The sequence below is a fragment of the Anabas testudineus genome, chromosome 12 (genome assembly GCF_900324465.2).
Source record: "Anabas testudineus chromosome 12, fAnaTes1.2, whole genome shotgun sequence".
Taxonomy (NCBI): Eukaryota; Metazoa; Chordata; class Actinopteri; order Anabantiformes; family Anabantidae; genus Anabas; species Anabas testudineus.
Window position 1 is genome coordinate 19236935 of NC_046621.1, and position 10712 is coordinate 19247646.

The following is a 10712-nucleotide window of genomic DNA, read 5'->3' on the forward strand; positions in this document are numbered from 1 at the left end:
GCTCCTTCTCATCTACCTGTTTATTTATGTCACAGTACTGAGCAATATTTTAGGTCTCACAGCAAGCCACAGAAACCAAACCTGGACCATACATTTGTGGGCTCTAATCAACTATCTTCAGACTGAAGAAGCTACTTGGATGAGTAGTGAAACGTTTCAACCTAACAAGAAGGAAATTCAGTTGCCATGACTCAACTTCCAGATATATGCTACTTATACATTTTTCCTGAAAACTGTGCTTCCGCTGTTCTCTTTACTTCCTGGCAGTATTTCTTAGCAACCATCCCAAGTATTGTCAATCAATATTACTGCTGTTAATAATCTTATGATTACGGTACTTATTTTATGTACCCCCTACTAGTGCAACACTACATTTCTTCATGTTCAACTTTACAATCAGACCCTTTGCAACAACATTTCAAATTAGCTTAGGTGCCTCTCATTTCTCTTGATCATTACTGAGATGATTCTACATCTTGATTGGATTCCACTTGTAGTAAATTACATTGATTGAACACAGTTTGGAAAGGCACACACCTCTTTATAGAAGGCTTCACAGCTGACAAAATTTACTCTATCAAAAAATACAAGATCAAAGGAACTGCCTGCAGAGCTTAGGGACTGCGTTATTCCAAGGCACAGGCACAGAGAAGCCTTAGTAAGAGAGAGGTGACCATTGGGTTCTTGGAACCACAAAGTTCCATAAGGAGTGTTTTAGAAAAACAAAATTACAAAGTGACTCTGGTGAGAGCTGAAATAAAACCCCAACTACAGATCTGTCTTTTGGAAGCTTATTTCCAAAAACAACAGTCACACAGTGTTCAAAGCAGTCTGCAGAGTGAAGCGCAACATAGTGAGGCTTCTGTCTAGCCATACCAGGTTTAGTATTTCTACTTGACTTTCATTTTTGCTTCTGCTTCTTCAGCTTCACTGCATTTCAGAGGAAATGTCATATTTAGTTTACTAAATTTGAGAGGACAATCATAGGACTTTTTTTACACTCCACAGTGTAAAAATAACCAGCTACTTAGAAGTATGTTAACTAATTCAGATTATTAGATTCAAAACATTTAATATCACTTACTTTAACTAACAGTTTGTTAGTTAAAATAAGCTCTTTTATTAACAGCTGCAACATTCAAGTTAATTCAAGTAATTCAAATCCAATTAATATCATATTTATTGGTATGAAATCATCCATTTTGCATAGTGTTTTTACTTTGGGTACCTGTTTTATATTAATACTTAATGGAAAAATTTACCATTTTGAATGCAGCACTTGTTCTTTAACAGTAGGTCTACACAGTAATTTTACTTATGAAAATTCTAAGTACTACAAACACATTTTGCATTAAAAAGGTTAGAATGAAAAAGGTAGTAAAACCACTTGGGTGCTGCAAGTGAAACATTTATTTTAGTTGACTTTGTTCAACTGTGGAAATTCTCATGAAAGAACAGAACAAAAAGCATATAGGTAAGTAAGGTAAACAAGTCTGAGAATGTCAACACTTTCAGGTCATTAACTGGAAGTGTAAAAACCTCCATACAGGTTTTCCAACAGGGCACTCATACACCATTATCTTGATCAGAGTTGTCCTGTCCTGAGCTTATGTCACCTCTACCACCTGCCTCAGCTCCTCTATTAGTGGTGCCAGCTCCTTCTCCAGACTCATGATCAGACCTGAGAGGAAACAGTGTACCATTGTTACTTCACAAGTCAAAAACATAGAAGCTCAGAGTAGTAACGCAGGATGAATTGCAATGTCTGTGGTGACCCCTTGACCTTTTTTCTGACACCACATCATTTCTGCACACAAGAAAATCACAATCTGACATTAGCAGGCTAATTACCACTAAAACCTAATGTGCATATTCTTATTCCTCGTACAATGTACCTGTTTGACATTTCCTCTCTCCAGTCCGATGACGACATTTACATAACTACTGCTGGGGCTATAAGAGCAGCTGGATCATCTTAGTGGTGTTTGTTGTGCAGCCACTAGCAGGGCTTTAAGCAATATCGTAAGGTCCAATCAGCACTGGTACTGGTTTGTTAATGGGGCTTAATGATTTTGGAAAATAATCTAATGTTCAAATTTTCTAATATTGTGGCTGTACTGTAATTTATAATGCAATTTTTTAAATTCTCCAAACACAAGCAATAAATGTGACCATCACAAATGAGAAACATTAAACAAAAACTTGTAGACCAGGCCTATATGTTATAATCAAATCAAGTGATGTATGAATTGATATGATAAATATTTTTACATAACTACTTCTGTCCCTGTGTTACAAAATCATTCTAGCAAATCTGAATGTAGTTGAGATCCACTTATCAAATCTGTTTCAATAATATGTGCTGGGTTTTTATGTTTGTTGTGGTTTTTGTACAGAACATTGTAGAGTGTAGCCATAGCACATTTTACCATTTTATGCATCAGATTTTGCTTGTAGTGTTAGAAAAAATAAAGAACATTATAAGAGATTAATTGGCCAGAGATCCCAATTTACTTGTACATTATTGGTACTACACAATGGAACCAGTTTTCAGAACCTATCCCTACTCATTCATAAGGTCATCTATGTTTCAGTATCATCGTATATACTTTATTATACTTAGACAGACAAAAAAAAATAAATAAATAAAAAATAAAAAAATAAAAAAAACAACAATATAGGTACAATAAGCATTCAAAGATTTTACCTGTGTTAGCATTGCTGCTGGCAATGAAACTGATAACCAGTGGCAAACGATTGAACTGCACAATCTGTTGAACACAGACATAATAAACACGTCAGACTCAGGAAAAACATTATAGTCACAGGCCAGACATTAACCACCTGACAGCTTTTGCAGAACATGTTTTAACAGCTCATGTCTTACACTGACAATTTTTAGTTTTAAACAAATGTACAGTAAATTGTCATATGTACACATCTGTGGCATCTTGTAGGTGGTTGAAAATGACTTAATATAGCCAAAGGTTAAACAGTTTCTAAAATAAATCTATCGGAGCTGCATTATTATTAGGAAAGTGGCATCTGACCTGGTAGGTATTGTAGTAGCAGATGATGCTCTTGTTCTTCGAGAGGCCCAGCTTACTGCCCTGATCTGTGGCCAGAGCAAAAGTAGACAAGAAGCCAGGTCTCAGAGCATGGACTGGGGCATTATCATTGGCAACTGCAGGAACACAATAAACATAAATGAAACAGAATGGAAGGACGAACGGGAATACAGAGTTCTTTTCAAACGTGATTGATTTTGCAAGTGTGATGTGATGTGAAAATTGTACCAGGTTCACATCTGAATCCCTAAAACTGTGACAGCATTCTGATAAGTGTGGGTTTGTAAAATGCCTTTAACACTTGCAGCATTTCTGAAAGATGAACTCAGAGCTGTTCCATTAACATAAAATCTCTAGAATTGCCTTTTTTCACTTAAAAAAACATTTATAAAATTAGACGGATCCTGTCCCAAAGTGATGCTGAAAAACTAGTCCATGCATTTGTTACTTCCAGGCTGGACTATTGTAATTCATTATGAATAGGATGTCCGAATAAGCCTCCAGTTAATCCAAAATGCTGCAGCCAGAGTTCTGACTGGAATTAGCAAGAGAGATCATATTTCTCCTACATTAGTGTAGTGTAGGATGGGAGGCAGAGCCTTTAGCTATCAAGCTCCTCTCCTGAGGAACCAGCTCCCAGTTCAGGTTCGGGAGACAGACACCCTCTCTACATTTAAGACTAGACTTAAAACTTTCCTTTTTTATAAAGCTTATAGTTAGAGATGGATCAGGTGACTCTGACTCAACTCTTAGTTATGCTGATATAGGTTAGTCTGCTGGGGGACCTCTACTGACACACTGAGCTTCTCTCCTCTGTCCTTTCTCTTATATCAATGCAAATGCCACCATTGCATGTCATTAACTTTGTGTGTTCTCTCTCCTGTAGTTATGCTTCCTCCTCTCTGTCTCCCTCTCTATCTGTACTTTTCTGCAGGTATCCTCGGCCTGGAGCTGTATATCTCCAGAATCCAGTTGCCTGCCCAATGTTCTTGCTCCTTGTGGTTGTTTTTGTTGCCTGCTGTTCTTTTGTCTCTCCTCTTTCCACTCACACAAACCAGTCGAGGCATATGGCTACCCACCATGAGCCTGGTTCTGCTGGAGGTTCTTCCTCTAAAGGAAGTTTTTTCCTTTCCACTGTTGCCTAAAGCTTGCTCAAATGGGATTGTTGTGAATTGGCGCTATACAAATAAAATTTAACTGAACTGAATTGAATTGAATAAAGAATGAATGTAAACACACTGCCATCTAGTATCACTGTAATAAACATGACACTACCTGTTTTTGTATGAACTTAAGAAACAAGGATACTGTAAATCTGTGTATACATGATGCATATGAGTAATCTGATACTGCACATATATATATATATATATATATATATATATATATATATATATGTTTGTAAAACAGTGCACAACATATGAGCATATACAAATTCAATGAATATCGACTTGTGGTACCATTGTTAATTGTTCCTGTGTATTTAAAATTGACCAAAGGCTGGAAATCAAATAGGGAAATTACATGCAAATGATCCCAATGAGCATTTCAGTTGTTCCAGGTACATGCTCAAAAAGCACATATGAATAAAAGAAATGTTCTAATCATAATGCTGCATATGTTACACATAAGTGACAGCATAGCACACAACCCAGTTTACTGTGATCTTCTGTTGTGGTGGAAATGCATAAAGTCAGGGTACAGAGACAAATTAACATAGACATGAGTAGAGTAAACCATTCCTAGTACCTTTCTTACCTTTGATAACTGGGACGCCATCTCTGTCTGTTACTATAACTGCATGAAGACCTTCAACACTGAGGAAGAAGACAGATTTCGCAAATGAAACTGTACTCTGTATCTACTTATATTCTCACTGTCGACTACACAGAACATAGATTATAATACACACCTTTGCAGCTGCTTATAGAGATATCTCTTCAAATCCTGAAAAAAAGGTTAAATAGAAAACGAAAGTCGAGCCAGCTCATACAAACATGAAATCCAATATGTTAGGTTCCATACACTCAAATAGCGTATTAAAGATAAGATAACGTAAGATATTCTTTATTGATCCCACATTGGGGAAATTCGATTGTTACAGCATTTAGTGGACATGCTGAGTTGCACGTTATACATATCCATATGTATAAAGTCTTGTTTTATTGTCGCTATATAGCACTTTATGTATTTCTAGTAGCGCACACGTCATACTCACATCAGCCATGGCGACCAGTGTTTATCTTGTTCTCCGAAGAAATCAGCAACTGCGGAAAGACAACAAGCTCCATTAAACATTGAGTTGAAACATGCTAACATGTTAGCTAATCAGCAAGACAGCTAGCGATATCTAGTCAAGTCAAAACCGTAAATACCATCACATACCTTATTTGAATCCCCTGTAATAGACTTTACAACAAGTTTAAATAACTACATACTAAACGAGATGCACAAGCTGCAGAGACGTAGTCAGAAATCACATGACAGATCTTGTTTAACTTCCGGTTGGTGAAGCGTTCGGGAGAATCAGTACTGCGCACGTATGGCATGGTGCATATAACCATAGAACAATAGATATATTTAAAGCATTAAATTGAGCTCTACATCTTTAGGTGCACCTCTTCTTGTCACATACAAAACACTTGCTATAGTTTCATAAAACGTGTAGCATCTTCCTGCAGATGCAGGATCTAAGCTTTATTCCAAAATTAATTAAATTAATTATTTGCATCTTCCAAATTATATTGCAATCAAGGATGGTGAGTGGAATCAGGATGCATCAGAGCTCTGTTTTGAGTGTCATGGCAAAAATAATTCCAAACAAACCTCTTTCACTTTCACATTATGGGGTATTTTTGGTAGAATTTTTAAGGAAAATAAAAAAAAATTAATCCATTTTGGAATAGTGATGTAACATAACAAAATGTTGAATAAGTTCAACACTTAATACTTTCTGGATGCATTGCAGATATTTGTTGGCTTAGTGCTGCTTATAACTTTACCAGAGATGCGGTTGACCAGCCTCATAAACTGTGGCCTTTCTGTAAGGTAATCACAGAAGAGGCCGGGCTGGGAATGACATTACTAGTACTAATGCACTGCTGATGCTGGTCCAATAAGAAGGTTATGGTTAATTTTTTTTTAAACCTAATTGAGAATAATTTAGAGATTGTCTCTGGGAACAACAACATACATTTTGCAATATTATACTTATATTATATATGTCTATGGGCAGTATGGTCAGTACTATCACCTCGCAGCTAGACTTTCAGGGGTTCAAACCTGCTGGCTCTGGATTTCCAGTGGAGTTTGCATGTTCACCTCAAACCTGCATGGGTATCCTCCCTTAATCCAAAGACATGAACATTATTTGTGACTTTAAAAATAAGTGGATGGTTAGTGTAGAAGATCACTGCCTTCCATGTGGAGACGTCCATGTGAAAAATATCAAAGCAAAGTGCTATCAAAGAAGTGTTTCTGCTTCATGAGATGCAAGTACAAGAGAGAGCAGAAAGGTATATTTTGCAAAGGAAGATGCAAAAGAGTTCTGTTTTTAGCAGTTTTTTAAATATTGAAAGTGAGGTTGCTAAGCGTCTATTCTTTCTGATGTTGTGGATGGCATATCTACATGACCTAGAGACTGAGGCGATGTGTTCCGTGAAGGTCAGTTGGTCATCGATGACCCCCAGATTTCTGGCCTTCTTAGCAGGGACAATCAACGTAGATCCAATGTTGATGCTGATGTTGTGTTGTGACGAAGATCTGGCAGGGAAGACAAGAACTTCAGTCTTGGAGATGTTAAGCTAAAGATGTCTTTCTCTCTTTCTCCAAGTAGAGATGCGTAACGAGACAGTAGAGTCATCCGGCGGACAGGAAGAACTGTGTGTTGTCCGCATAGCAGTGATAGGAAAAGTCATGTGAATGGATGATAGGGCCTAGAGAAGTATCAAGTGTCAAAAGGATACGACAAAAAACTGGCACAACCACCAAAACAAAGTGACATAAACCAACCTAAAACAGCGGAGTACAAAGTAGAAAAACAAATGAATGCTGAATGAATGCATGAAAACCAGACACCAGGGACATTGAAGAGGCCACACAGTTGGAACCAATCTGTAGTTAAGGCCTTGGAGAGTGGGGAGTGAAGTGGCTGGTGAGTGGAGCAATGGCAGTGGAGTCCAGTGGAAGAGGGAGAGAGGGGGAAAAAACCACAGCTTGGCAGGTACCAGGCAGGAACTGATCGACTGAAAGCATAACCTTTTTTTCTCTCTCCACAAAATAGTGGTACATTACTTCTGTTTCTGGCATATTACACAGACTAGCAGGGACACACAGTGGAGAGGGCAATGTATTTACCTGTGGGTTGCTCTTGTTGACATGCACAAGGACACATTATAATCAAAGCATTCACACTGTTCCACTGTTCAGCAAGTGGCAGTAAATATCACAAAATACATTAATGCCTTTAACGATGGCAAGCTAGTAAACATGGGTGTAAGTAACGCATAGTAGCGCAGTGTAAAGTGCTTTGAGTACCAGCTAGGTAGAAAAGCTTCTTGACTCAATGCTTGATAGTCCAGGAATGGAACAAGTCTGCCTGCAATTAACTAACTGGACTCCACATTAACTTAAAGACATTAACTGTTATACTGGACTGCCTGCTGCTTGCACAGCATGTAATCACCCATATGAGGATGGGTTCCCTGTTGAGTCTGGTTCCTCTCAAGGTTTCTTCCTGTAGCCTTCTCAGGGAGTTTTTTCTTGCCACCGTCGCCCTCAGCTTGCTCATCAGGGACAATCTGATTATTATGATTCATACACATTCACTGTTCATGTACTGGTTGTGTAAAGCTGCTTTGTGTCAATGTCATTTGTAGAAAGCGCTCTACAAATAAAACTGAATTGAATTGAATTGAATTGAATTGAATTGAATTGAATTGAATTGAATTGAATTGAATTGAATTGAATTGAATTGAAAAAGCGTTATATAGGTGCAGACAATTTACCATTTAATTCAAAGATTTAAGAAAATGATGAAGGATGAAGGAAATGTAAGCCTCAGGTCTCACGTCTCTACTAAGTGGCATTAAAGCATAGGAAACAGAGGACTGAGCAGGCCACAGAGTTTTTTTAATGGTCTAGTCCAACATGAAGACAGCAATGCATCATTTTCATGCAAACTTAAATGTCCTGATGCTCATTCAAGGCATTTCACACTTGGTTGAGAGTTGCTTCATTGTCTGAACTGAAAGAAGTTCCCAATCTGGCATATTGTGCCTCCTGACTTTTTCAGCAATCTTTCATCTTCCGGCCTTTAGTCTATGAAGATTAACTACACTGAGGAGTTACGACAATGTGTTACATTACACATAATAAGTCTGCAACTTTTCACTGAGAACATCTTAGTATTGTATAATAAAGTGAAGCTGCATGGCTACTGCATATTTGATTGTTAAAGCACCAGTAGTGGACAAAATAATCAGCGCTTCTACTTCAGTTAAATTCATTTATGAGAACCCAAAGTGTCTAGTGGTTCTAGCACCACCACTGCAGACTTTCCATCCTTGAAAGCATGTACAGTATTTTTTCATGACAACTTAATCACGTCAGTGAGGACTCATAGGAATTATATTGCAGCCTTACTTTGAACAATACTCAATACTGTTGCCCCTCTTAAAAAGAAGGTAGTGAATCAGAGGAAGCTAGCTCCATTGTAAAATTCACAAATCGTTAGCTTAGAGCAAAGATCATTAAAGCTGGAAAGGAGGCGGCATTCCACTAATTTAGATGAATCTTGCCTAGCCTGTAAACACAGTTTAATAATATTCACTCTATTTAACTATCGCCAGATTCTTAACAGTACAAAGATAAGCCTGTAGAGAATTATATAGGAAATGCAAAAATCTCCTTTGAGCAAGCACTAATTGACAGTGCAGTAAAAAGTCCCTCAAAAATTTCACCCCTAAATTTCAGTTAAAATACTAGTAAGACTTTTGTCAATGAAGACCAAAAAAATTCTAAAAGTATATCAAAATGTAATTCCCTATTTACCTTTTAACATTTTACATATGGTTAGATAGAATGCGGTCCATTTTGCTCAGAACATTAGGTGAGATCTATGAAAAGATTTTTATATTGAGTTTCCCTGACTATATTGCAGGTGAAAACTGTGACTGCAGCTTTTTGCCAGTCATACTCTATTAATTCAATTCAATTAACTTTTATTTGTATAGCACCAATTTACAACAGAAGTTTGGGTTGGGGTGAGTGGAAAGAGAAGAGAGAAAAGAACAGCAGGCTGAGGATACCTGCAGAAAAGAACAGAGAGAGGGAGACAGAGAGGAGGAAACACAACTACAGGAGAGAGAAGACACAAAGTTAATAACATGAAATGGTGGCATTTGCATTGATACAGGAGGAAGGAAAGAGGAGAGGAGCTCAGTTTATCAGTAGAGGTCCCCCAGCAGACTAAGCTATATCAGCATAACTAAGACATGAACTAAGAACTAAGCAGAACATAGAGTTCTGCTTGGAAGATATAAGTGAGGAGAAGAATTTTAAATTCAATTCTGGATTTTACAGGGAGCCAATGGAGAGAAGCTAACGTAGGAGAAATATGATCTCTCTTGCTAATTCCAGTCAGAACTCTGGCTGCAGCATTTTGGATTAACTGGAGGCTTTTTAATGAGTTATTGGGACATCCTATTAACAATAGTCCAGTCTGGAAGTAAGAAATGCATGGACTAGTTTTTCAGCATCACTTTGGGACAGGATGCTCCTAATTTTAGCAATGTTTCCCAGGTGAAAAAAGGCAGTTCTAGAGATTTCTTTGATGTATGAAAGAGATATCCTGGTCACAAATAACTCAGAGATTTCTTACAGTCATCAAGGGTGAGAACGTGACTAGACATAGTGTCTCTGAGATTTTTAGGCCCAAACAGTATAACCTCTGTCTTGTCTGGATTTAGAAGAAGGAAATTGGAGGACATCCAGGCCTTTATGTCTTTTAAGCATTCCTAAAGTTTCACTAATTGATCAGTTTCTCCTGGTTTAATAGATAAGTATAGCTGGGTATAATCTGCATAACAATGGAAATTTATAGAGTGTTTCCTAATAATATTGCCTAAGGGGGACATATATAAAGTGAAAAGAATCGGTCTAAGCACAGATCCCTGTGGAACTCCATATCTAACTTTGCTGTGCATGGAAGATTCATCATTAACATGTACAAACTGAAATCTATCTGATAGATACGATTTAAACCACTCTAGTGCTGTTCCTTTGATCCCAATGACATGTCCCAGTCTGTGTAATAAAATGTTGTGATGAATGCAGCACTAAGATCTAACAAGACGAGTATAGAGAGTAGACCATTGTCTGATGCCAATAGAAGATCATTAGTGACCTTTACCAGTGCTGTTTCTGTGCTGTGATGTACTCTAAATCCTGACTGGAAATCTTCATACAAGTTATTGCTACGCAGGTGGTCGTACAATTGCTTAGACACTACCTTTTCAAGAATTTTAGAGATAAAGGGCAGATTGGATATTGGTCTATAATTCGCTAAGACCCCTGAGTCCAGAGTAGGCTTTTTGAGTAGGGGCTTGACTACAGCAACCTTAAAAGCTTGTGGTACGTAGCCTA

General features: G+C 37.6%; 1 protein-coding gene across 1 annotated transcript; it reads right to left on the bottom strand.

Moving 5' to 3' along the window:
- Positions 1-1162: 1162 nt before the first annotated feature.
- lamtor3 (late endosomal/lysosomal adaptor, MAPK and MTOR activator 3) lies at positions 1163-5582 on the bottom strand. Its single transcript, XM_026356218.1, has 7 exons — positions 5454-5582; positions 5287-5335; positions 4981-5015; positions 4827-4885; positions 3051-3184; positions 2708-2771; positions 1163-1681 (listed from the first exon to the last, which is right to left on the bottom strand). Exons 2-7 carry the CDS (start codon positions 5293-5295, stop codon positions 1608-1610), a joined length of 375 nt encoding a protein of 124 aa, XP_026212003.1. The 5' UTR covers positions 5296-5335; positions 5454-5582; the 3' UTR covers positions 1163-1607.
- Between the last annotated feature and the right edge of the window lie 5130 nt (positions 5583-10712).

Coding starts and splice junctions, on each gene's coding strand:
- lamtor3 (XM_026356218.1), bottom strand. Junction 3,185..4,826: donor TGGCGTCCCAGTTATCAAAG/GTAAGAAAGGTA, acceptor GTGTTCCTGCAG/TTGCCAATGATAATGCCCCA. Junction 2,772..3,050: donor GCTACTACAATACCTACCAG/GTCAGATGCCAC, acceptor TGTGTTCAACAG/ATTGTGCAGTTCAATCGTTT.